The following is a 26,330-nucleotide window of genomic DNA, read 5'->3' on the forward strand; positions in this document are numbered from 1 at the left end:
CTCTTTTTCCCTGAAAACTCGCACTTTTTAGTATCATGCTTGTATTCTTTTTTTTTTTTATTTTTGCGTACTGTTGGGTAGGCCACTTCAGGATTTCTATCAAGATTTTCATATAAAGTGTTCAATAGAGCAATTGTTTGTATACTCTTTCCAAGCCCCATAGCATGAGATAATAAGCATCCTCCTTTCTTTTTATAAACACGTCTCCACAGAAATTCAACACCTTCAAGCTTTATAAATTACATAAAAATTTTGTTTCCTTTTGTACATGTAGGCAACAAACCTGATGATATTTTAATTTACTTTTAAAATGCTCATTTAGTGGAACATTTAAATTCTCTAAAATCCGTGCCCTTTTTCTTTCGACAGCAACTAATGGATCTAAAGTCTCTTGAGAATTTTCTAGTCTTGTTGTTTTAATAGATTGGGGATTTGATTGCTCAAGATCTTGAATCAATGCAGTAAATGATCTCTTCCCATTACTTTTCAGTAGTTGTAAATCTAAAGTATCTTTGATCATCAATTCAGCTGGAAGATTGTTTGTTGAACTAGTTTCAATCTTGTTCAAGACTGAATTAAGTTTTTCGATTCGTGATTTTATTTGATCTACATTTCTTTGCTCCATTTGTATTTAAATCAACTTGGTAAAAAAGACAAAAAAAAATAAGTTCAATTTTTTTTTATTATTTTATGCAGGGTTCAAATGTTTTCTTTTACTTTGTGAATCTGAACAACTTGATAATAGCGCCTTGTATAGATTCTTTCTTTTTTTCAGGTGTTTAGCTTTGTTCCAAAATCTATTTTTTTTTTATCTTGAACGAAGTTCCCCGCATCGGGATTAACTCCGAGAATGCTTACAATGGTTAAGCGATAGTGTGTGATCTGAGAAAAAATATAAAAAGGTTAAAAATTTTACAAAATTTTTTTTTTTTTTTTTTTTTATTATTATTTTGTATTTGGATCAACTTGTTCTACAAATATAGTTCATCCATTGTTGGTTTTTTCTCTTTTACCCCGTAGGTTATTCTTCTTTCTCTCTGCCACTTTTTTAAAAGCATAGAGTTTTGCTTTAATTGTAAAAATGATAAACGAACGTAATCTTACTTTAGATCATCCAATCGAAAGCTCATTGTCTAATACTGCTGCGCAAACAAAAAATGATAATAGATCAAACTCAGATATAACTGAAGGTAGTTGGATTAATGAAAGAATACATAAAAATAACTGATCTCATTTTACAGTTGAAGTGGATGAAAAAGCCAATGATAGTATTTCACCGCCTATCATCGATGAAGAAGATGTACATGACGGTGGATATGGATGGTTCGTCGTCTTGGGTGCTTTTCTTGTTCAAGTCACAAGCTTTGGTACTTGTACTAGCTGGTATGTTGAACAAGCAAAAAAAAAAAAAAAAAAAATCTAATTTATTCTCTTTAGGGGTAAAAAAAAAAATTAGCTTTTTAAACAAATACAAAAGCAGTAATATTCATACTCCTTCATCTTTCATATTCATGTAGGCGTTATGCAAGATTATTACGAGCAACATGTCTTCAATAATGTTCCTCAGGCTTCATTAAACCTTAGCTTTGTTGGTACGCTCTCCTTGGTTTTCTTGAACGCTGTGGGTCCAATTGCCCAAATCTTAGTATCCATGCTTGGTATTCGTGTGGTATTGATTCTAGGTACTCTCTTCATCGCTATTGCTCTTGAAATGGCAAGCCTTTCTTCTCAGATATGGCATCTTTATCTTTCCCAAGGTATTTTGTTTGGTGCAGGTGCTTCATTTATCTACATGTCCATCATGGGTGTTGCTCCTCAATGGTTTCATAAACGTCGAGGTCTTGCACTGGGAATGGTCGCTAGTGGATCTGGTATCGGTGGACTGGTTATCCCTCTCATCATGAACTCTATCAACTCCTCCTTAGGTCCTGGATGGACCTACCGTATCCTTGGTTTCATTTGTTTGTTTTGCGATATCATGGCCTGTATTTTGGTAAAATCCAGAACACCTCCTCCAAAGACGAGAAAGCGTCTTTCTGAAATTATCGACTTTAATGTTTTAAAAAATATGAATTATCTCTTGTTTTGTATTGGGTCTAATCTGGGTCTCTTTGGTTATTTTGTTCCCTACTTTTTTTTACCATCCTATGCCACTTATGTGGGTCTGACAGACACGCAAGGTTCGGCCTTGATCACAGTCAGTTCTGCTGGTAACTTTGTAGGCCGTATCACGATTGGTTTTCTCTCTGACAAAATAGGCAAAATCAATTCCAATTTGATCTTTATGATTATCACAAGTCTTAGCTCCTTCCTTATCTGGACCTTTGCCAATAGCTATGGGAGTCTGATGGCCTTCTCGGTTGTCTTTGGTTTAACAAGTGGTGCCTATTTTGCTCAAATTTCTCCTATTACTGCTTCGATTCTTGGGATGAAGCAATTTCCTTCTGGATTATCACTTTTGTTATTGACCAATGTCATTCCAGTCTTTGGTTCAAATATTGCTAGTGCAATTGAAGGCAGTGTAACCTCAACGCCATTTTTCAGCTATAAGATGTTTACTGGACTTGCTTACATCTTGGGTGCATTTTTCATTTTGATCCTTAGACTTCGTCTGAGTCGCAACATTTTTGCAAAAGTATAATTTTTTGATTTTCTGTCTATAGAATTGAATAAAGTATAATGTAACCGTGTATTAAAATAATTTTCAGGCAATGCAATAAGCATATGGATCGTTTATATCTATTTCTCAAGTTTGTCTTTTTCATTTATATATCTTTATATTAGTAGCTATATTAAAATAACTTATACTGAAAAAAAAAAAAAAAAAAAAAACTATAGTCATAACCAAATAATAGAGAAAATAATGTTAGATTCTTTATTAGGTATTCACTATTTTGATTTTGTAATTTGAAAATATACCATGTTTACAACGAGTAGGCATATGACAGAAGGAATTTAATTTATATTACTGTAATTTCGTATTACCATTGCTATTTGTCCTTATGATTAGAATGCCTTTTCTAAAGGTAGAATTCAATTATTTGTTGATATAATTTATTGATAATATAAAGATATACTAAGTTCTTATAGTATTTCTATTACTGTTGTAGAATACGTGTGCGATATTTCTCGATTAATAAAGCTAATAAATAAGCCAAACAACAGACGAGTATCTTGAACCTTTTTATTATGTAAGGACAAGAGAGCGTGATTAGGAAAGGGAAGTTTTAAGTAAAGACAATATAACAACAAAGATAAATGCTTAGAAATTGGTATATCTTTATTAATTCAAGATATCACTAAGATTGAATAATAAATTCTATATGTGAAAAGTGAGAGCATTTATAGACACGACGCGGATAAAGAATCAGGACAGATTTATAATCAATTTGACAGAATAGATGAGTACTCTTTCTAAATGTTCATTTACCTATTCCTCGCTTATATTGCCAATTGTGTTATTGGGGTGGTTTTAGATAACTCTGGATACAGGTCTATTTAAGGAGACAGTACGGATGAATACAAAGACTTTCAGTTTCGTGATTGGATATCATTGCTAATAACAATATCTCAGTTAGGATAAATGTTTACATGACTTAATGATGATCCGGTAAGTAATTGTCATTCCTTATTCAACATGCTCATATCATCAATAAACTATTTTACAACCACGCCATACATTTGACTATGTGAAGTTAATATGAATAAAGTTTAATATAAAGAAATCTAACCGAAGTCATTTATTGATCTGTTCTGAGAATAATGTTATAAATGATTCCAAAGTTATGTCAACATATTATTTAGGATCATATGAGATTCCTTTTACTAAAATAAAGTGACTATAATCTTATGTATCCTTAACATTATCCTCAACCCGATTCAACAACACCTTGTTGATTCGGCATAAAAGTGAATAGGTACGTGTTATGAAATGTCTAATCAATTTGGTAGATCATTTTCATTCTAAATTGTGGGATAATTTACCGTGACTATCTTCGTCAGTAACATTTTTTTTTACTATTTAGACCAGAGGACAAACACAAGGAAGAATAATACATATGCTTTAATCATCTTATTGGTTTATTGAGCGGAACGTTAAAATAATACAAATAAAAGATAAGATTTTTTAACGTGCCGCCAAGCTTAAACCTGAAAAAAAATTTTTTTTTGACATCGTGGACATGATGAGGTGTATTTTTTTTTTCTTTTTTTTTTAGACATCGTGGACATGATGAGGTGTAATTTTTTTTTTTTTTTTTAGACATCTCATGGCATTTAGTGTAGACATTGCTCATTTCCTGAAATTAGAGGGACTTAATGACGGTTTTTTCTTAAAAAAAATATTTTTAATGATATTTATTGTTGACTATACCAAATCTGAAGGCACTCTGACTTTTCTGTGAGACAAATAATTTTTCTCGACAAACTTTTTCACCTCTTGAACAACTTCTCTTCCATCAGTACATCGACTATAAGCTTCAATAAAGCCCATTGATCTCCTAAAATACCTACGTATATGTGCTAAATCGCCGGCTTTATCCAAAAATAAATCGATATTTTTCTCAAGAGACTTAAAGGAGTAATCGCATTTCAAGCGAGCTTCTCTTTTTGCTGCACCCCAGTACATTTCGATCCAATTACATTCGCAATGGTATTTAGGATACAGCTCAAAAACGTAGACAGAGTTTATGATCACCTCCTCTAAAACAGACTTTTGATTTTTAAAATCAGGGCAATTCTCTAAAAAATGGAGGGAGCAGCAAATTGGGTTAACTCTATCTGGAGCCCCACAATGTAACTTCCATTTCTTGCCTTCCAGATCATGTCCAATCCATAGACTTCTTTCCTCCAAAATTTTTCTTATTTGTCGTATTTAACTTAATAACTTTCTTAATGTCGTGTGAGATCACTCAAAAGATTCTTCAACTAATAATTTGACTGTATATCATATATAGCCCAAAGTGCTATATACGATAAACAGCCCACACAATTTATACCGTACTACCTCGGACCCTAAATCACATTATTATATTCTAAGACGTAGTTTGTATTGAATGGGCTCTCTCTCTCGTCCTTACTCAATAAAGAGGTTCAAGAGACTCATCGATTTTTCGACTTATTTTATTACTTTTATTAATCGAGAGAAATAACACGCCTATTCCACATTATTCCCTTGAAATAACGTACTTTTTTTGTTTTCAAGTTTCCCTTCTTATCCCTTTTCTTGATCTCCTTTTCATAGTAGAAGGACTGGACTTCCTCCATATCTGTGGATCTTGAGATATATACAGTATCTCGGAACTGGAATTTCTCACTCAATGGCCAAGGCTTTTCATTGAGAGTCATTCGGCTGGCGACCAAAGCATCATCAGCAAAAGCACCATGATTGGAGCTGTTATCAAAAAGAAAAACAGCTACACAATTGGGGTGAAGTGCTTCGAAAAGGCCGATTGCATCTTCTTTTAACTGCTCAACCATGTATTTCGAAGTCCACCATCCATCTCTTGCAGTACCTGCCTTGAACAGCTTTCTTGAAGACCACTTTTGAATCTTCATTGTTCCATGGCAAGGGCATTGAAACTCACTCACCATGATAGATAGCCCAGGACCCTTTTTTCTGATGTAATTTTCTCCATCAGCTAACCACATATCGTTCTTACCATCATTTGCGTAGAAAGTACTTTCATCGTGCGTAACGAACACGCACTTTCTCTCGCCTTCTGGTAATGCATTTGGCTCCAATACATCTTCCTCAGTTTCTCCAGAGTAAAAATCCATTTTTTCCATATATTTGAGCATCCTCTTCGACCAAACATTTCTATACTCGACCACATCTTCTCGCTCGTGACCATCAAAGTAAATGGTTTTTTTGTTCTTTCTATAGGCATAACCCCATTCATGGAGATAGTTACTGAGCGTGCTTTCAGGAACAGGTTGCATTATTACGCCCAATTTGGATGGAATAACTTCTTCATCAATGAATTTTTTAATAGTAACCAAGGGACGTTCAGCAGGCTTCATTCTACGTATTTCTTCGAGAACCATTTCCTTGATATCGGCATCATTAAGAAAAGACTTTCTTTTTGAATGAACACCTTGTCGATGTCTCGATAACACCCCTTGACTCAAATATTCTTTAGCCCATTTTACGATAGTCATGGCACGATACGCAACGCTGTTATCTGCCCAATGAATCTTAGCTGCCTCACGAGAAGCCAAAGTAATAGGAATACCCTCAATTCTCTTAATAAAATAAGTATAAATCGAAGAGTATTGCAAAAAACTGTATCTTTCGACCCTGTTTTCTTTATCCTTCGAGTTCATCACAGGCTTCACATACATTTGAAGTTTTGGAAGCATTTCTTGGATTCTCAAAAGTTGTATTTCATTCTTTGACAATATGGGAGAACTGGCTTCTACAACAGGGGCAATAGACACAAATCCAAAACTCTCCAGTTTGCCCTTATCATTAACAGATTTAGCTTCTTTTTCTCGTCTCCAGCGCGTTGACCTAGAGGTTTTCGAGTAAGACAAGGGTCTGTTTCGCTTTACATTTTTATCAAGCAAAACATTGTTGATTGACATGCTGATTGTAGGATCAGCATTACGCATTTCAGTTATGTTGCTTAATTCTATAAGCTCAGAATCGCTCATGTCCCAGTCTTGATCTCTTAAATGAGGGACAAATTGGCTCGTCTCATTTCTATGTTTTTTAAGATAAGCTCGTTTTCTAGCGTTAAGTGGAGGCATAGTTTTAGAGTATGAATAAGGGAGAAGAGGCATCTGTGTTATAGTACGGGCTCTTTTATATTGATTACGTAATATATGACTGTTATTTTTCACTGTCCTGTACCATACGGTATTAAAAAAATTTGTTTCAAAACATGTCTTCCCTTAAGGACTGCCAGCTAAAATTTTGAAATACCGCATGTTTTCAAATGATATAAGAAGAAAATATTATTAATAAAAAAACAATCTAATCCATAAGAAATGTTCAGAAAGGTTTATATAATAATTGTTATGGCTTTGTTTTATTGTTGGATTATTTGTGGAAAAGTTTATAGCATTTGAAAATTGTCAAAAATTTTTCAGGTTTAAGCTTGGTGGCACGTTATAATAATTGTTCCTTGATTATCTAAGCTAAGGTCATTACCGTAGGGTAAGGGTGGGTGGGTGATATTATTCTTCCTTGTGTTTGTCCTCTGGTCTAAATAGTAATTCAAAGTCGAAGGTATTCTCGCAAGAATTACCTGAGACCGTCGGACAAACACAAGGAAGAATAATATACAGTAGCGGACAAAACTGGTGCACAAAAATTAAAATCAGCATTGCATCTCCGCTATATGACTGCGACTTTTGTGGCATATACCATCTGAAAGGCAGTCTAAAATATGCATTATGCTAGGTAAACCGGAACTGTGCCGGACATCCTTCAGGAATAAGGTCATTTTTATTGATTTTTTGAATATTTCAATTTTCGCCAAAAATGTAGTACTTGTCTAGCCTTCTTTCAAATCTACCCATTTCTTTCTAGTTTGCTGTAAAATTTTATAATACACTAGTGCATTCCAATAGCTTTTAAAAAATATATAAACCCTTGCCTAATTTGTATCTCTCTATGAATTTCACTTCTTATTTTTACCCTATTCATTTTAACAAAGTACCAGCACCCTATGCCCAAAAAAATTAGCAACGATAAAAGAGAAGCTGTGAAATCTGGAATACGCTCAGGTCGTACGACAATGGATATTTCTAGAACAACAGGAGTCTCTAAATGGACGATCAACAGGATAAGAAAGGAAGAAAAGAACATCAAGGCTCGTAACCGTGGTGGTCGACCGGTCGTAGTTAAAAAAATAACTAATGCAATCATCCGTCTAAAGTTTCGACAAGGACTCTTACGCACAGCTTCTGATGCTCAGCTCTTTTTGAGGTCCTTAGGATACAGTATTAGCAAACGGTCGGTCAGAAGGCTTCTTAGAAAGATAGGCTTCAAGTCTGGAATTAAGAAGTACAAGCCTTTCATCAGCTATACAAACCAGAAAAAGCGATTGAAGTAGTGTCGCGACAAAGCATCATGGACTGTGGAGGACTGGAAGTCTGTGATCTTCAGCGATGAGACCAAAATCAATGTTTGGGGTGCCGATGGTATACGCTACTATTGGAAGCAAGTCGATCAACCTTGGCGATCCTTTCATGTTAATCAAACAATGAAGCATGGCGGCGGATCTGTTATGCTTTGGGGCTGTATTACATCTCGAGGACCAGGATATGCTTGTCGAGTATATGATGGCACAATGAATTCAAAATTATACACCCATATTTTGTCTACCACGTATCAAGAAAGCCTAGCATATTATGGTTTGAAACATTGTGATGTTTTGTTTCAACATGACAATGACCCAAAGCACAAGTCAAGGCATACCACTAACTGGTTATCTGATAATGGGATATCGGTATTAAAAGATTGGCCGCCACAAAGTCCCGATCTAAATCCTATTGAACATGTTTGGCGACAGTTAAAGTCAAAGCTGTCTCAATACGATACCACACCAAGAAGCATAGACGGTCTCTGGAAAAGAATCGATAAAGAGTGGAACTCTTTTACTGAAAGTGATATGCAGCCATACTATGAAAGCATGCCAAAACGAATTGCTGCTGTTATCAAAAGACGAGGCAATTATACGAACTTTTAGGTTTTAATCACTTTTATGGTTTTTTTTAAAAATATCTATTCTTATAAATAAAAGCTTGGGTCTCCCTCATTTTTGGCAATGCAATGATTAAACTTTGCACAATTTGCAACATTTAGTACGCCTTCCATCTGATATAGTTTCATAGATATTGCAACTGTAATGAGCAAGTAATGGTAGCTTATAGCTGAAAAAAAGTTTTGTGCACCAGTTTTGTCCGCTACTGTATATGCTTCTTCAGAGATTATTATCAAAACTGGAACTTGCATCATGAAAAACATCCTCGTCTTCAGGCACTGGTAGGACTGTATTGGTGAAATCGACGTCAGTCAAATGTTCCCGTCTATAATGTTGTTCGAACACAGTGGAGGATGACCAATTGCCAAGAGTAACAATATCGTCAAGGTCGATGCCAGCACGGAGAGCAGCAGAAGACGCCAAGGAGCGAAGGTTGACCCTTGGTTCACTGGTAGAAAGCTGAATTAATCGACGTATCCAAGAACTGATAGTCGTAACCTTGACAATTTGCGTGGGAATATTGGCATTAACGAAGAGGGAAGTGACCGTTGGGGGAGGATTCAAATGAGCAAGACGATCTCTAACAGCTTGAAACGTAGTAACAGGGCAGAGTGTAGGATCGTGATGGCTGTAAATGCGGAAAGGTTTGATGATACGACGGCCACCACGTCGTTCCTTGGGTGCCACAACTTGAAAAGAAAGACACTTGCGATTTTGTTCAACTTGGACATTTGCTGTTTCAAAATCGATTCTGTGAAGATCTGAAGGTCGCAAGAAGGCAACCATACCCAAAAGAAACGCCAATTTTTGTTGTAGATGAGACAGCGGGGTAGAAAGGTCGTTGATATCAATTCGGCGCACTGCTCTAAGCGAAGGGCTCAAGTCAATAATAGGGCGATGAATTGATTGAGGAGGAGCCCTGGACTTGAGAGAAGCGATGAGCGAATTGACCATAGTGCTTGAACGTAACAAGGTGGGATGTTCATGCAAATGTGTGACTGCCGAGCGGAATAGGCAGATGGTCGAGTGATTATAACCACGGACTTGAAACATTTCCGAAAGGAAATCGGTAAGATGCACCTCAGTGAAGGACGTCAGCGAAATGTCTTGAGCAAGAGACCATTCGATGAAGAGGGTCTGACCACGTTTATAGGACTTATTAGTTGTATTGTCCATCAGGCGTGGTGCTCGTAGCAAAGAAGTGGACATGGCTGTTAATCCAGGTTGTTTTAATCGTAAGATTAAATAAAAAAATTAAACAAAAAAACAATAGCAGCAATATAAAATTAAAATCCTTCTTTATTGCAGATTTCTTTATATTGCAAAAGAGCCCCGTTTAATGGATAAAAAGTTGGCATCTATTTATATTCTTTGTGAGCGTAGATATAAAAGATATAGACTCGGCAACGATGTCGTGCTGAAGAACCAATGATTAAGCTAAAGCTTGTCGATGTTCTAATATATGCATCTGAAGTTGAACAATAGAAATAATAACCAGTCAGTTAACTTTGATCTAATTACTTTTGGGGTTGACAATTGATTAGACTCGCTAGGATGACAAATACTGATCTTATTGTTCTAAATTTGGAAAAGTGTGGAATTATTCAATCATAGTTTAATCTTTGTGTATCGTTATTATTTTAATACAACTGATATCTTATAGAAAATAACTATGTTTACAACACAGGTGTTGAAGATGAAGCCCCGAGGGCCGCCAAACGGAGAGCTTCCACTGAGGCTGTAGTGGCCATGGTGTCAGTGTTGTGGTGGTTTGTATGTCGGTGTGGGACAGGAAAAGAGGAGGGTGAATCGCCAGACGTTGTAGCAGAGGGAACCAGATTGCTGACGGCCAATAAGGAACTACCATTGTGATTACTGGGACTTCCTCTCTCTGAATTTTTTCTAGACAGCGCAAGATCAGATTCCAAGGAGGGTTGGCATATGGATTCCTGAGGTTGTTCCAAGAAATGGTGAAGGCATCGATCCTCCATGCTCCTGGATCGCGTTTCCACGACACGTACTTTTCGAGGAGGTTGCTTGTTCTGTCCGCAAACATATCCACCCCGTGAGGACCCCATTGCGACTGAAGGAGGCTGTTGAATACTTCCGGTTTCACTTGCCAAAGATTTTTTGTAAAAGATCTTCTTGACTCGTAATCCGCTTTGCAGTTGTGTATATCTGATACGTGGCTGGATACAAGCATTAGACCTCGTTGAAGGCACCACTTCCACAGGGTTGTTGCGAGCGTCATCAGGCTGAATGACTTCGTTCCCCCTTGCTTGTTGATGTAGGCCAAGGAGGTAGTGTTGTCCGTGCGAATCAGAACTGTTGTATTCGTCAGGTGAGGGAAGGCTTGGAGGGCAAGGAAGGCTGCTTTCAGTTCTCGCCAGTTGATGGACATCTGTGCCTCCTGGTTGGTCCAGTAACCATGGGCACGTTGAGTTAGATAGGCACATCCCCAACCCGAGTTGCTGGCATCGACATAGAGTGTACAGTGACTCCCAAAACTGTCCCAATGTTTTGTAATTTTGTCTTTTACCGTCAATTGTGCGATTACTGGTTGCGTAAAGTATGCCTTGTTGTACCTCATTTGAAAGCTGTGGTGGTGTGCATGTAAGTGATACAGACTGCTTCTCAAGTTATGTAGCACAGACGGAGATAATGAACGTAAAAAATGACCGGTGCATTGGGATAGTTTTGGGAGCATATTGAAAAAATCACAATTTCTTTATTTATTTATTATTAATAGTTTGACCAACGTCCTTTGCTCTAAGTATACTTACGTATACGTTGTGCCATACTTCCTGTAACTTTTTATCACTCTTCCGGCATCATAAGCTCGTATCAAACTTGATTATACGTTCATAAAGCTCATTCATGCATTTTAGTACAATTTCATAGTCATTAAGTCTCCTTTTCACCAATGATCACATGTTTTCCGTAGTCTTTAAGTCAGAAGATTGTTCAGGCCATTGTAAAACATTATAAAATCGTTTTTGAAGGTACTCTTTTACTACTTTTGATGTATGCTTAGGGTCGTTGTCATGCTGGCAAATCACCTGATGACGTTCGAAGCATACTTTATCGACACCATATTCTATCGTACACTCCAACATACCTTCCAAGGTCTCTTTGTACATTGCTTTGTCCATATTACCATTGGTTTTGCACATCCAACCGACTCCAGCATAGGTAATGGCACTCCACAGCATGGTATTGCATCTACCGTGTTTTGCCAAATATGAAATAGAAGACAAAAACTACAAAAAGACGATAGTTGTGAAACTAAAGATTATATATGACTTTATTAATAAAAAATATTGAGGGTATTTATACTTTTTGAATGTCTGGGTCTTTACCGCTATTTCAATTGATCGGTTAAAAGAATGATATGGAATATAAGGAAGGATAGTGGATAATCAATAGCCGCTGTCTACTTGACGAATCAAGGGACAATGAAGTAATTAAACTATTGATCTAACGATAATTATAGAATAGGATTGAACTGCCGTTGTTGTAATCAGGTTCCGATATAGTCTTTTAGAACGCTGGTAGGACAACAGGGCAAGATTGGCTATTGCAGAATTCTCACGTTTATTAATAGAGATCTGGTTAGACTATAATTCTGTAGTATCCAAGTTTATCCATGAATGTTCACTTTATTAGTTGTGTGGATACAACATACCGTATTTAACAGCAATCTTCACGTGATGGCGTTTGAGGCTTTCCCCTGATCGAATCCAAGCCTAGGTGTGTCCATCCAAATTAAATCTATTTATTTTTGTCTCGTCTGGCCAAATAACGCGTTCCTAGTCATCTACTGTCGAGTTACTGTGAGCAATACACCAAGAAAGTTTGTTGCGGATATTCTTTGCACTGAGTAATGGCTTCTTTGGCTTCTCGATCGCGCCTAAGACTGTCTTTCGAAGGACTTTATGAACTCTTTCAACACCTACGTTCTTTCCAATATCGTTTTCAAGACATTTGGTAACCTTCACAGCACTCGGAACACAATTTTTGGCGAGCTGGCGTACATAGTAATGTTCATCTGCTGCAGACAATACCTTGGATCGACCCCCGTTCGGCCTCATAACACTAGAGCAATGGGTTTTTCGGAGTCTTCTAATCGTACTCTTACCTAAACCCGTCAATTCTTCCATCTCCCGAACCGACTTACCTTGTTTAAGGAAAGTAATAGCTTGAAATACCATATCTTCTGGGATTTGTTTCACGTTGAGATTTAATGAGCGAGTTATAGTCGAGTAGGAGTTTAAAATCCCAGAAGATGATAATTAGGATATCGGATACGTTTGCGGCGCTAATACATTCAGTTTGGTGATTGTATGCAAGTTGTTGATGGATATTTTGTAGATATTCTGATTTTTTCAATATGCTCCCAAAACTGTCCCAATGCACCGGTCATTTTTTACGTTCATTATCTCTGTCTGTGCTACATAACTTGAGAAGCAGTCTGTATCACTTACATGCACACCACCACAGCTTTCAAATGAGGTACAACAAGGCATACTTTACGCAACCAGTAATCGCACAATTGACGGTAAAAGACAAAATTACAAAACATTGGGACAGTTTTGGGAGTCACTGTATGTTCTGGAGTTGAAGGAAGAAGGGATCGACCATTCCACTGTTTGAGGTTCTTGAGCCACCATTGTAGTTCCTGGATACTCTCGTTGGACAATAGGTGCGGACGAACCCAGTCCGGATGAGACTTCATGAGGTGATTCTTCAGTTGCAGCAAGTGTTGCGTGTAAAGTCGCGCAGGAAAGATCGCGAAAGTTGCTGCTTGTATTCGCATGATAACACTCTGTATGGTGCGGGGGGGTTGATGTAGGCTGTTTGATCAGCTGTTGAATGGATTTGCGAAGATCCCGAAGCTTCTTGCCAGGTAAGCGGGCTGTCATTGTTTGTGAATCCAATTCGAAGCCAAGGTGTTCCAAAGTTTGTGTAGGTTGAGTCTGAGACTTCTTCAAGTTGACCGGCCATCCCAGAGATGTCAAGCATTGGAGTATCATTTGTGTGTGTTTGGTAGCTTCGGCTTTGGTCTTGCCTAGAGTGATCCAGTCGTCTAGATAAGCACTCAGACGGATACCTTGCTGACGGGCCCACTCTAATATGGGCTTGGTTACCTTGGTAAACCAGTAGGGTACGATGGACAGACCGAAGGGTGTCGTCTTGAACTGGTAGACCGAGCCTTTCCAGTAGAAACGCAAGTATCGTCGATGCTCGGGGTGGACCGGCAAGTGAAGAAAGGCATCGGACAAATCGATCGATGTCATGTAGTCGCCAGGTTGTACCATAAGAGAGACTTGTTGGATGGTTTCCATCTTGAAGTGGGGGCAATCGATATATTGATTCAATGCGCGCAGATTGAACACTGGTCGACATCCGCCGGTCTTCTTTGGGATGGTAAACATGGGACTGATGAAACCTGGAGACAGTTGATGTTGGGGCACAGGTTCGATCGCTTGCTTGGTGAGGAGGTCTTGAATGGCTTGGTCCAATTGGAGTTGTTGGTCCTTGGACAGTTGATGCTGGTGTGGGGTGAAGTCTGTTGAGAGAGGTGGTAGAGTGTGAAAAGGTATTTTGAAGCCGTGTTGAACGACGGTATTCACCCAATTATTGTGAAAAAGTCGATCCCAGTGGAGTGAGAACAGTTGGAGTCGACCGCCTACAGGAGGCTGGGAATGAGCCGCCGAGAGCGTTACTGGCGACTCTGTTGCCGAAAGGGATTGTTGTTCTTCGGATGGGCACCAGTGGACGTTGTCTGACGGTTGCCCTGTTGACGGGAGTGCGTGTAGTGTTGTGTGTAACCGCCGTGCTGAGACAACGGACCTGGCCGAAAAAACGACTGCGTATCCGCAGTAGAGGAAACCTGGTTGGTGCCGACCGAGCTGTTACCATATTGGGTAGGTCTAGAAAATTTTTCATTGGAAAATCGTTTTGATGGGCGAGGACCAATGCGAGCTTCGCGCAGCGCCTTGGCTGCGGACGTCTGTTGTGTGATTGCTTGTTCAAAAACTTCATTGGCCATGGTGTACTTCTTCTGGGTACCAGGGGCAGGGGCAGTGAAGCGAGGATTGACAGCACGCATTGCAATCTTATTCCTGTTGTACGTGATAGTTGCACAAGCATTGATCAGCAACGTCCGAGCGTGGTTGAGTATGCCAAGGTGGCGTTCGAGTGCCTCAGACGGTACATTCGTGGATTGCAACATTTCATTGCCTAGGACATCCAAGGGGCGGAAGACACCAGAGAGCAAGTACTGGAGATCCCGTAAGGAAGAGTCTTCCAGTTGTTGTGCTTTATTCATACAACGTTGCGCCGTTGGCAACGAAGAAGGAGATCTATATTCCACATTGCGCAGCGCAGGATAGGCTTCAATAAGCTCCCGGCGTTCATCATCAGGAAGGATGTATTCTGTCGAGAAAAGATCTCGATCCCATTGTAAGCCTTGGGCCAGAACCTCAGGAGGAGGCCAGTCAAATTGGGGGCGAATGCCCAGAGAGTGCCAAGGGCTTGGAGCAAGGTGGGAGGAATCCATCATCATCTGTGGATCCGATGTGGTTTGAGGCATGGCAGCCTGTTGAGAAGCCATTAGCTGTTCTAGTAGCTGGCGGGTTTCTTGCAATTGTTGTTGCAAGGAGGTAAAATCGGCGGTTTCTTGATTATGAGACATATGTACAGTGGGTGAAAAAACTCTAAAAACCTTATGACGTTATCAGCGTTTTTGATTGTTATGTTCTACCAAATTGGTGTATCGCCTTGAAATTTTGCATATATGTAGCACTAAAAATAAAAAATAGTATGACAAATTTTCAATCTCAGATGGTGGCTATTCATTCGAAAACAACTGCTAGAAGAAGACTGGTTTATTTTTAGAGTTTTTTCACTTCCATAAATGTCGGATACACGGACCGACCGACAGACTCCTCGGACTTTTAATGACTTATTATGACTCATAAAGGCTCCAAAAGAATAAAAGGAGTCGCTTTTCTCTTTTTTTCGTAATTTTTCCATTTAATTTTTAAATATCTTAAACACCTCAATCATGCCTAAATCTCTCTCTGCTGACATCAAAAACGATATAAAGTCCGCTCTACTTGCTGGAAAAGACTCCATGGAGGTTGCGAACCGCTTTAGGGTTACGTATGCAACAGTTAATAACTATGCGAACAAGTTTTTCCCAAACCGACAGCGTCGACTTGGTGGTAGACCTATGGTTGTGTCCGCTCAGACGAAGAGATTCATCAAACTTCAAGTTTTACAAGGCCAACTCAAGACTGCAAGGGAAGTACATGGCAAGCTCATAGAGCTTGGATATTACATATCATATAAAACCGCTATAAATGTGTTGAAATCGATGAACTTCTTTGCTGCGATTAAGGTCAAAAAGCCTTTGTTAACCGCAAAGTACATGAAGAGACGGCTAGCATGGGCCAAGAAGCACCAAAACTGGACTACGAATGACTGGCGACGCGTAGTATTCTCTGATGAAACAAAAGTGAACATTTGGGGCACTGATGGGTGTAAGTACTATTGGTCAAGACCAGGGGACCCTCTTAAGCCTCATCATATTGACGTAACTGTTAAGCATGGGTGCGGTAGTTTGATGATGTGGGGGTGCATGACGTATGAGGGACCCGGATACGCCTGTCAGATATACGATGGAACTATGAACTCGGATCTTTACCAACATATATTGGACACAACACTTCGGGAAATAATGGAGTACTATAATATGGATTGGTCTACTGCGTATTTTCAGCACGATGGTGACCCAAAGCATCGTTCCAAGTCAACCGTCCAACGGTTACAAGCTAATGGGGTGAACTACATTGACGACTGGCCAGCTCAAAGTCCTGATCTTAATCCTATTGAGCATCTTTGGCATCATTTGAAGTTGAAGCTATCGTTATATGACAAGAAAGCCAAAGGTGTCCATGAATTGTGGGAAAGAGTTGAAAAGGAATGGAACTCCTTTGATAAAAAAGTTTGCAGAAGGTATATTGACACTATGCCTGCACGTATTAAGGCAGTAATCGATGCCAAAGGTGGATCTACTCGGTATTAAGTCATCTATAATATAATAAAAGTAAAGGGAAAAAACTCTAAAAATAAACCCACAACACTTCTATCGCTTTTTCGGACTGTTAAATGATAATCTGAGCTTAGAACTTTCATGATATGTAATAGACAGTACAACAAGTATGTCATAAAGTTTTTGCATGATCTAAGTCGCTGTGTATGCTCACAGAGGCTAAAAACTGAAAAAATATCTGACGTTTTTAGAGTTTTTTCACCCACTGTAAGTGAATTATCGAATCTGACGGTAATGACCTGAGCGGAAAAGATGATCAGGGAACAATTATTATAAAAAATTTTATCTTTTCTTTGTATTATTTTAACGTTCCGCTCAATAAACCAATAAGATGATTAAAACATATATATTATCCTTCCTTGTGTTTGTCCGACGGTCTCAGGTAATTCTTGCGAGAATACCTTCGACCTTGAATATACCATTATTTTTTCTCCTTGTTAAGTCTTCTTTTTAACAATCTTTCTTCTCTACTAAGTTTTGTAGGAAAAGTTTTTTTTTCTTTGTCTCAATAGAGTGTACTTTTTTCTCATCACTCACTTTAGGTGTGGAATTTCTATTGGACTCATTATGTTTGGAATTGGATGATGCTTTACTCACAATTTGTTCACCTAGCTCATGTTCAAACTTTTTCAGTTCGTCTTGTTTATCCCAATACTTCTCTATGATAGTTGGGTCTGTAAAATCACTAGCCTTTTGCCATGTGTTGGTACGTTCGCCATAACTAGCCCATTTAACTAAAAACTCTCGATGACCGATTGGTCCGCGATGGTCACGAATGTCTTCAACTTCGTAATGTTCATTTTCGATATTTGACTCATCCATGTTGAGAACTTTTAATTCAGATGGCGTGTAGTTACGATGCAATAACTCATTCTGCTCATCTTTTCAGTTCATATGAACCTTCTTTCTTCTTTCGAACCACTGTATAAGGAACCTTAAAAGAGTCACACCAAATAAATTTCCGGACAAAATTTAAAGAATATGGCATGTAAGCTCAAGACCAATTAATACCTGTGAATCTAAGCTTGGGTTTTCAAGTTTTGAGAAAAGAAAGATTCGCATATTTTAAAAATATACACATAAAATGATTCTCAATATTCTGTTGCGCCGCCTTTAGCTTTGATAACTGCTTCACATCGTCTCTTCATGCTTCGAACTAATCGGTCGACAAACTCATCATCCATTCTTTCCCACTCTTCTCGAAGAATCACCTTCAATTGCTCCAAGTTTATGACGGACGACCTTTTTCTCTCAATTCGCCTTTCAAGAGCATTCCAAACATGCTCGATGGGGTTCAAATCAAGGCTTCGAGCAGGCCAGTACTCAAAACCCCTAATTCTGGTGGGTCTCCTTCCACCATCTAGCATAGCCACCTGTATGACAGGAAGCGCCATCCTCTTGGAAGATAAGATCTCTCTCCTGATGCGCCGTGACATTTGTAAACCAAGGATGGAACCTATTGACCAAAATATTGATATACTGTAGCGGACAAAACTTATGCACAAAACTTTTTTTCAGCCTTTAACTACCGTTGCTTGCTCATAATAATTTTTATAGTCATGAAGCTATACAGTCCGGCTGGTGGATATTGTCGGTTATAAAAAAAAGTAATTGTCGGTCACAAAAAGCTCAAACTGGCTGTAATGATGAGAATTATTATTGAATCCCCGAATCCTCTAGAAGAATCCACAAGTATCTATATCTTCCATGGTGAAAAGTATAAATATAAATAATCAATTGAGAAATAAAGAAGAACAACGTTTTTAATATAATACATTTCTGAGTTCCCTCTTTTCGGTTATAACTAAGCCCTAAATTATTACATTGGTGGAGAAGTGTAATGAGTTGTTTTGTCAAGCCAGAGAGGAGAGAGAGAAAGAACCGGACAGGAACTAAGAAGCTTGGATAGACAACTAAAAGAGGACAAGAGAGGGTGGCGTTAAGGGCTTGAATGTATGAACTGCAAATAGGACTTACGACAGTTGATAAGTAAGAACGAGACAAAGATAAGTAAAGATAAGAATAGACGGACAGTCTAAATAGAGAGAATGATACTTGATAATTGACTGATGTTTATTTAATAAAAGATTATGGGTATTTATACTATTTGTTATGTTCTGATAAAGGTAATAACAAAGATAAACCAAAAGAATACTTTTTGAGACTGAACTTTATTTAAGACAATCTTAATTGTTAAAAAGAAAACATTACAAAGTCTACTATTTATATTCTTCTATCAATTGGCGGGTAAATGAGTAGTTATGAGCGTAGATCCAATCATTGACACGTTTGATTGAATAGTGATCACTGAATCGATTATGAAAATTTTTAATTCGTTGTTTTTATAGATCTTATTGTTCTTTAACTGATCTGGGAGAGTTGTCCCGTCTTCATTGAGAGGAAAGATATATTTATATGAAATGCCTCCAGTCAGATCAAAGTTGACTAGGTACCTGATCCATTATTATTCATTTACAGAAATGATGAATAGTAAAGATCATGACTTATTTAGTGTTCATGTTTACTTTATAGAATGAATCTAATAGTGATAGTTTTATATAAAAAGAAGAAGAATATATTTTATTTAATAAAGATTTAAATTATTATCTTTTATCAATTTTAATATACTTCTTTTGGTTGTGGTTATTCAATGTCCGTTATGATCAGACTCTGTTCTACAACATAATCCCCTCCCAGGTATAACTAATACCGTCTAGATCTTTTAGAATTTATATTGCCATTTAATTTATTACTACTTGTTGTAGAAGAGTGGCTGTTTTCATTAAGATCTGTTCTGGTCTTTCGTTTGCCTGTATGAGAAGTATTTATTAACTTCACGTTATTAGATTTTCCTTTATTATTTTGAAGGTCATATCTATACTTAATATCTTCAGGAACTATACCAACTCTTTGCCAATATTCAGTAATGAATTTAGGATCGGTAAAGTTAGAGGCAGGCTCCCAGGTATCATCGCTCTTATCATAGCCTTTCCATCTGCACTTATAAAGATATTCGCCTTTAAGCTTTTTATGTGCTAAGATGGCTTCTACCTGATAGAATTTATCTGTTGATATAACTTCATCTTGTGAGATGAGTTTTAACGCAGAAGGTGGGTAGTTTTTAGATAACAATTCACCCATTTCATCTTCTAATACATACGATCCTTCTTGAGTAATTCTTTTTACTTTATAAGGTCCTTCATAGTTAGGATCTAACTTATTGGTTTTAGTATTTACTTTTACCATTACATAGCTATTTTCAGGGATCGTAATTAGTTTATGTGACGCATCAAACTTTTCCTTCTGATTGTTTGTGATTATTTTTGTACGTTCATATATGGCAGGGAATACAATCTCCGTCATTCTTTTTATATTGAGAAGGAGTTGTTTATTTATTTCTTCTTTAGTTGCCTTATTTTTTTCTTTGCTAAAATCTTCAAAGTCATTCATGTTACGACCGTACATTAAAGTGAAGGGTGGCGCCTTAGTATGTTCATTATGTTTACCATTCAATTAGAGTTGTGTAGAAGGAACATATAAATCCCAGTCTGCTTTAGCACCCTCGATTTGTTTCTTTATTGCATTTACAGCAGTTTGTACCCAACGTTCACTTACTCCATTAGCTCTGGGATGATAACTAGATATGAGTCTATGGTCATAACCAGCATTTTCAGCAAGTAATTGCATAAGCTCATTTACAAATTCACCACCATTATCAGATTGGATTACACGTGGAAAACCATAATGCGAGAAGACATCGATTAAAGCTTTTACAATCGTCATAGATTGCTTATCAGGCAAGGGTTTCAATACACAGTAACGTGTAGCAATGTCAACCATAATCAATAAATAATTGTTGCCATTCAAAGAAGTTTTCATGGGACCAGCTAAGTCAATACCCCAACTATCTCCAGGTAATGTGGCAGTAATGGGTCTTAGAGGATTATAACCCTTTTTGATTATGTTAAATTGTTGGCATGGAATACAACTCTTAACAAGTTCTACGGCTTCATTTTTCAGATTGGACCAGTAGATACCTTTACGTTTTAAGGCATGGTAAATTGCATCAGAACCAAAGTGTCCTTTAATATGCTCACGTAGAAGAAGTAGTTTACGTTCTTCTGGATCTGGAGGTGTCATGTATTCACCTTTGTCTTCACTGGGTAGTTTTACTGCTGCTCTATTCAAAAGATGAGGCTTATCCCCTCCCAGTTCATTGACAGGATCTTCAATTTCATATAGACGAGAAAGTGTGTCAGGGAGAATATTATCTACACTTGGTAAATGAACGACTTTAAAATCATATTGGAGCAGTGTATCGAACCAATTTATGAGCATAGCGTTAGCAATCTTTTGCGTATGAAGATAAGTGAGTGCCTTATGATCAGTATACAGGGTAAATTTGTTTCCCCATAAATACTTATGGAACCTCTTCAGAGCATATACAACTGCTAATAATTCTCGCTTAGTAGCTGAATAGTTACGTTCACTTTTAGACAAAGTTTTAGCTGTCATAGAGATATAGTGTACTTTCCCATTTATCTTTTGATACAGAATGACACCTATACCAACGTTAGAGGCTGTCATGTTTTGACATGTCAATAAGATAACAGTCTTATCAATCTAAGCTAAATCTTTACAAATGAGTTTGAATAAGAATAGATCCTGATAATTACCAACTGCCCTGAACAGCCAAGTTTCACTTTCATCTCAACAGTTGATTATTTACATCAGTTTATAAAATTTTTCTTATACATGCCAAATCATATCGGTCGTAACTATCTCTTGTCATTTAATCTCAGGTCTTGCTCAAACTAATATAAATAGCCTTGGAATCTTTCTTTAATAAAAGTATTCGACTTTAGAACTATTGTTCGGTCTCGTTAATTCTTCTTTATCTATTTTAAATACTTAAAACACTTCAGTTGGTGTTGTCGACGAGTTCGTAAAGAAAAGAAAGGCTGCTAAAACGACTCGAAAAAACAACGTAAGGACAATAAAGGCTATTGCTATTTTATAATTGATTTTTTTTTAGAAAATCAAAACACGGAAAGCAATGTATGAGCAGCACAAGGATCAAAGCGTTTACAACAACTATCCGAACTGCGAGTACTTGCTTCAACAGCAGTACATATCTGAAGAAGAAAGACATGTATAATAGCGATACAATGGATAAGGTAGAGGAAGTTCTTCTGGAGCAAAATCCAGATAGAACAACTCCTTTTACCGAAAAGGAACGTATGTCTGTCTTGTGTACAAAAACCATTGATTATTTTGAAGTTCGTGTACCAAAGTACAGATCACCAGCAGTAAGTTTAATTAATATCTTTTTAAGCGCAATCAGCTCATTATCCAATATTTAGTGCACTGAATTCTTCAAGCTGTTGGATGATCAGATAGCAAGTGACAGGGCCAAGAGACAAAGGATCGGAACCAGCAACATTCAGTCTCTTCCTCGCATTCGAAGAAAATGTTCGCTGCCTGTTCCTGACTTCGTCAGAAAAGAAAATATAACTGAAGAGAGTATCGCTTGGGCTTTTGGTTCTGAAATGCAGTTGGATGAAGACGACTTTCAGTTTTAAAAAAAATTATAAAGTGAACAAAAAAAAATAAAAAGAAATGCGGTGTTTGGATTTTTAAACTTTAAATTTTTTTTTTACTTTTACTTTTTTTATTTTACTTTATTTTTTTATTTTTTTTACTTTTTACAAACCAATGGTTTTTCTTGGGAGAGGTAAAAAGACAACATGATTATCAGGATAACCTTGCTTCATAGCAACACAAGTAAAGATACGCGATACTGGAAGAATACAGTCTGAACCAGCTGGTCGAAAAGAGTTGTGGTAGTACGCGGCACCAAGACATTCAAATCCTTGAAAAGGATGAAGAGGAGCGTTATACCAACGTACAAAAGCAAAGAGGTGTTCATCAAAAGCATTTGGGGCAAAGACCCGACCATTTGGAATCATAGTTTTCTTCATTTGAAGCTGATGGCTAAAATAATACTGAACTTCACCAATTCGCATCTCAGCCTCTTTTCCAGGAATAGTAGGATTACAAGCGACTTCAATATAGCAACCACGAGTAGTACGCGATGCTTTTGATCGATACGTTTGCCCAAGAATTTCGATTTCAGCGAAAACAGAAATATCGGGAAGTACCATTGTAGACAAGTCATCGTGGTCTTCTGGAATAAGCGCACTTGCGAATGTTCGATCAGTATATACAAGTCTGTAAAAGGCAAGAAGGTAACCATAATGGGCTTGAGTCAATCTATTAACACTAACTTTGTGTCTAGCAGAAGCTTGTGTATCAGGAGGTAGAATTTCAGCACCAGTGAAGGTATCATTCAAACGTAGAGGAGCACTGACAAATAAGCTGAAATCAAAGCTGGTTGAAACAGATGAAGCAGCAAGGGAATCAGAAGGTGTTGGTGACAAATAGACAAAGGAAGACATCATCACTGGATTCTGTTTAATTCCTTGTGGTAAGTTACGGATGTAGTCACCATAGTGTACAACAGAAAGGAACTTCTTCATGTATGTAACTTCGAATGCTGTTTTGTAGTTTACCGTCATCTTCTTAATGTCACCATTAAGTCTTTCAAAGCCATACAACCAAAATGCATAGATTGGACCAAAGTCTTGAATGGAGTCCTTCAAATGTAGATGAAGATGCATATTTGGAGTAACCATTTCTGGACCATACAATTCAGCAACACCAAGGACAAACTCATGGAATAGCTTGTGTGCTATCGTGGCTTCATTTTGGGTAATGCATGGACGACATACGATATGACAGGCCTGTACAAACTTTGCCCAATTTTCCTTATGACGGACTGGAAGACGAGACTTGAGCAAAAGAGGAGAAAGAGCAAGACACCAGGTTCTCCATTCATCAGCCTTTAAGTCAGAAAAATTGTTGGCAATTTTCTGATTGATTGGCGTGTATTGTGCTGGCAATATAATATCATTTGCTTCTTTTTGCATTTCTTTCAAGTCAGCATCAGTCAGGTATAATTCATGGGTAAGGTCACAAATGGTTGTACGCCATATTTTAACCATTTTCTTTGCTGTTCCAAGGAAAAGGCCATGCATTGGATCAATGGCAGTACAACGAACAAGATCAAGGTATTCCAAATCATGTAAGGCAGAGAACCGAGTACCAAACTTCTGTTCCAAGTCGGCTCTTTGTCTCTTGGTGGTTGCTTCTTTCCAATTTTTTGCATGATAACGGTTTTCAATATTGGTACGAAGTGACCAAGCATCAATATCTTCAAGACCAAAAGAAAAATCACGTTGAAGATGAGTATTATAACGAGCAGGAAATGCTGTTGAGCACTTGTTACAAGGTACTGTTGCATTGAATGAAGTAAACCCACTAACCTTTCGGCTAGCAGGAATATCACAAGCAATCAAGAACAGAGCAGCACGAACTTGGACAGGCACGTTAGGAGATTCAGCTGTACAGGTAAAAAAGTCACCATAGTAGAGCTCCTTCAGATCATTTACCAAAACTTGTAGATAGTTGTTGATTTGTGTGTCCTTGGGTTCTTTGGGGCCAGGAATAACGCAAACCAAGATGATATTTTCTTTTTTGTATCTGATGGATCTTGGAAGGTTATTTATTGTCAAGTAGATAGCACCAACAGAGTACACGTTTCTTTTGGATGACTGAAACCAATCGACATTCAACGTAAAAAGAAGAGATCTAGCTTGACTGGTAAATAAATTACCATCTCTATCTTTGAATTCATTCCAAAGTTGACCATCATAGATATCATACATGGTGTTGTTATGACGAGTACGATAGCGCCATGCTTCTATTGCTGATTCAAAGCCTGGTCGAGAGAACATCACAGTCAAGGCATACTTGATGGAATTGAATGCAGAGACCTTGTTGGCGTACATTTTGCTTGCACCAATCGTAGCAAGCTTGAAGAGTGGGGCATTACATGTGACGCGAAATTCAGAAAAGGTACACTTCGAATCACAGTGTACTTCTTCAGGCTGGTACAGGGTATGGCATTCAGGACAGACAACAAGGCGAAACATACCTTTGTAGGTATAGTCAATTCCAACAGCATTTCGAAGAGTGTCCAACTTGGTAGGGAAGATTGGTTCGTAATGTAAGAGGACAACAAGATCATTAGCAAATTTCATTACTATTTCCGCAGCATATTCAGAAATGAAAAACAGCTGGAAATACGTCAAGAAAATTGCTATGAAAGCAACAACATCACTTTGGAATCCTTCAAGTTTAACTAAACGTTTGATAAAGTAAGTATTTTATATTTTATTAAAACAATTCTAGAAGGTTTTTACCTTTGGGCACATTGAATTCGACAATATCCATACAACTAGAGGCATCATCTTCATCACCATTATTCTCAGAATCATTTTCACTTGACGGAATCACTTCATTATTGGTGTTAACTTCTGGAATTATTTCTGATTCACCTGTTTATATGATGCGTTAGCAAAAAAACTATCTTAATGTAAGTAACAAACTTTTAACAGCTTCTTTCTTTTTATGGCGAGCAAGAGTCCATTGCGTAACAAATTGGTACTTGCCTGCTTCTCCTCCAGAGCATTGGGCGCAGTAACAATGGAATTTGTATGGGCTTGAAGAGTACATTATAAATACAATAAAGAACTTGCGTTACTAATTATACAGTGACCCACAAAATTGTCCCAATGTTTCGTGATTTTCTCTTCTAGAGCTTGTAGAACCATAGTTATTAAGCTACTGTACACCTTGTTATACATCATTCAATAGCCAAAGTCATGTAGAAGTAAAAGTCGTGATGCAAATTCAGATTAAAACAGCGCCGATGGAGATAGAGGGGTTAAAAAACAAGCGGTGCATTGGGACAATTTTGTGGCACTTTTGAAAAAAAACAAAATAGTTTATTTATCTGATATTAATAGTCAGTCCAACGTCCTTTGTTCTTGATACATTGTTTTATACGCTTAGGCATTGTTTCTATAACCTTATGACACTCTTCCGGCTTCATTAAGTCATACCAAACTTTAGTTACTCGTTCGTATAAATCATTCATGCCTTTTGGTGCTGTTTCATAATCATTTAGCCTTCTCTTTAATAATGACCACATATTTTCAATTGGATTCAAGTCAGGGGACTGTGCAGGCCACTCCAAGATGTTGTAGGATTGCTCTTTAAGGTATTCTTTTACTAATTTAGTCGTATGTTTGGGATCATTGTCATGCTGGAAGATCACCTGATGTCTTTCTAGCCCTAGCTTATTGGTTCCATACTCAATTGTACGCTCCAGTTCATCCTCCAAAATCTCTTTGTACAATGTTTTATCCATGTTACCATTGATTTTACACATCCAACCAACTCCAGCATAAGTAATGGCACTCCACCGTGTTTTACAGTCATCTTCACATGATACGATTTCAGGCTTTCTCCGGATCGAATCCAAGTCCAGGTCCGTCAATCCGAGTTGAATATGTTGATTTTTGTCTCATCCGACC

At 37.7% G+C, this 26,330-nt stretch overlaps 12 protein-coding genes across 12 annotated transcripts; 3 read left to right on the forward strand and 9 right to left on the reverse strand.

The window, feature by feature from the left end:
* Positions 1-1,289: 1,289 nt before the first annotated feature.
* RO3G_10714 (uncharacterized protein) lies at positions 1,290-2,641 on the forward strand (the record flags this gene model as incomplete). The annotated part of the gene is made up of 2 exons (XM_067665299.1): positions 1,290-1,383; positions 1,518-2,641. 2 exons carry the CDS (start codon positions 1,290-1,292, stop codon positions 2,639-2,641), a joined length of 1,218 nt encoding a protein of 405 aa, XP_067521400.1.
* Positions 2,642-5,001: 2,360 nt separating this feature from the next.
* RO3G_10715 (uncharacterized protein) lies at positions 5,002-6,750 on the reverse strand (the record flags this gene model as incomplete). The annotated part of the gene is made up of 2 exons (XM_067665300.1): positions 5,002-5,013; positions 5,188-6,750. 2 exons carry the CDS (start codon positions 6,748-6,750, stop codon positions 5,002-5,004), a joined length of 1,575 nt encoding a protein of 524 aa, XP_067521401.1.
* Positions 6,751-8,930: 2,180 nt separating this feature from the next.
* Positions 8,931-9,920, reverse strand: RO3G_10716 (uncharacterized protein; the record flags this gene model as incomplete). Its single annotated transcript, XM_067665301.1, has 1 exon — positions 8,931-9,920. One exon carries the CDS (start codon positions 9,918-9,920, stop codon positions 8,931-8,933), a length of 990 nt encoding a protein of 329 aa, XP_067521402.1.
* Positions 9,921-10,387: 467 nt separating this feature from the next.
* Positions 10,388-11,301, reverse strand: RO3G_10717 (uncharacterized protein; the record flags this gene model as incomplete). Its single annotated transcript, XM_067665302.1, has 2 exons — positions 10,388-10,613; positions 10,733-11,301. The coding sequence occupies 2 exons, from the start codon at positions 11,299-11,301 to the stop codon at positions 10,388-10,390; spliced, it is 795 nt and encodes a 264-aa protein (XP_067521403.1).
* A 337-nt stretch (positions 11,302-11,638) lies between these two features.
* Positions 11,639-11,863, reverse strand: RO3G_10718 (uncharacterized protein; the record flags this gene model as incomplete). Its single annotated transcript, XM_067665303.1, has 1 exon — positions 11,639-11,863. The coding sequence occupies one exon, from the start codon at positions 11,861-11,863 to the stop codon at positions 11,639-11,641; it is 225 nt and encodes a 74-aa protein (XP_067521404.1).
* Positions 11,864-13,282: 1,419 nt separating this feature from the next.
* On the reverse strand, positions 13,283-15,327 carry RO3G_10719 (uncharacterized protein; the record flags this gene model as incomplete). The annotated part of the gene is made up of 2 exons (XM_067665304.1): positions 13,283-14,508; positions 14,631-15,327. The coding sequence occupies 2 exons, from the start codon at positions 15,325-15,327 to the stop codon at positions 13,283-13,285; spliced, it is 1,923 nt and encodes a 640-aa protein (XP_067521405.1).
* A 453-nt stretch (positions 15,328-15,780) lies between these two features.
* Positions 15,781-16,803, forward strand: RO3G_10720 (uncharacterized protein; the record flags this gene model as incomplete). The annotated part of the gene is made up of 1 exon (XM_067665305.1): positions 15,781-16,803. One exon carries the CDS (start codon positions 15,781-15,783, stop codon positions 16,801-16,803), a length of 1,023 nt encoding a protein of 340 aa, XP_067521406.1.
* A 565-nt stretch (positions 16,804-17,368) lies between these two features.
* Positions 17,369-17,652, reverse strand: RO3G_10721 (uncharacterized protein; the record flags this gene model as incomplete). Its single annotated transcript, XM_067665306.1, has 2 exons — positions 17,369-17,383; positions 17,428-17,652. The coding sequence occupies 2 exons, from the start codon at positions 17,650-17,652 to the stop codon at positions 17,369-17,371; spliced, it is 240 nt and encodes a 79-aa protein (XP_067521407.1).
* Positions 17,653-19,533: 1,881 nt separating this feature from the next.
* Positions 19,534-19,971, reverse strand: RO3G_10722 (uncharacterized protein; the record flags this gene model as incomplete). Its single annotated transcript, XM_067665307.1, has 1 exon — positions 19,534-19,971. The coding sequence occupies one exon, from the start codon at positions 19,969-19,971 to the stop codon at positions 19,534-19,536; it is 438 nt and encodes a 145-aa protein (XP_067521408.1).
* A 372-nt stretch (positions 19,972-20,343) lies between these two features.
* RO3G_10723 (uncharacterized protein) lies at positions 20,344-21,417 on the reverse strand (the record flags this gene model as incomplete). The annotated part of the gene is made up of 1 exon (XM_067665308.1): positions 20,344-21,417. One exon carries the CDS (start codon positions 21,415-21,417, stop codon positions 20,344-20,346), a length of 1,074 nt encoding a protein of 357 aa, XP_067521409.1.
* A 581-nt stretch (positions 21,418-21,998) lies between these two features.
* RO3G_10724 (uncharacterized protein) lies at positions 21,999-22,412 on the forward strand (the record flags this gene model as incomplete). The annotated part of the gene is made up of 2 exons (XM_067665309.1): positions 21,999-22,139; positions 22,194-22,412. The coding sequence occupies 2 exons, from the start codon at positions 21,999-22,001 to the stop codon at positions 22,410-22,412; spliced, it is 360 nt and encodes a 119-aa protein (XP_067521410.1).
* Positions 22,413-22,535: 123 nt separating this feature from the next.
* Positions 22,536-25,467, reverse strand: RO3G_10725 (uncharacterized protein; the record flags this gene model as incomplete). Its single annotated transcript, XM_067665310.1, has 3 exons — positions 22,536-25,093; positions 25,155-25,289; positions 25,341-25,467. The coding sequence occupies 3 exons, from the start codon at positions 25,465-25,467 to the stop codon at positions 22,536-22,538; spliced, it is 2,820 nt and encodes a 939-aa protein (XP_067521411.1).
* Positions 25,468-26,330: the final 863 nt, after the last annotated feature.

This window comes from Rhizopus delemar, genomic scaffold, assembly GCF_000149305.1.
Source record: "Rhizopus delemar RA 99-880 supercont3.8 genomic scaffold, whole genome shotgun sequence".
Taxonomy (NCBI): Eukaryota; Fungi; Mucoromycota; class Mucoromycetes; order Mucorales; family Rhizopodaceae; genus Rhizopus; species Rhizopus delemar.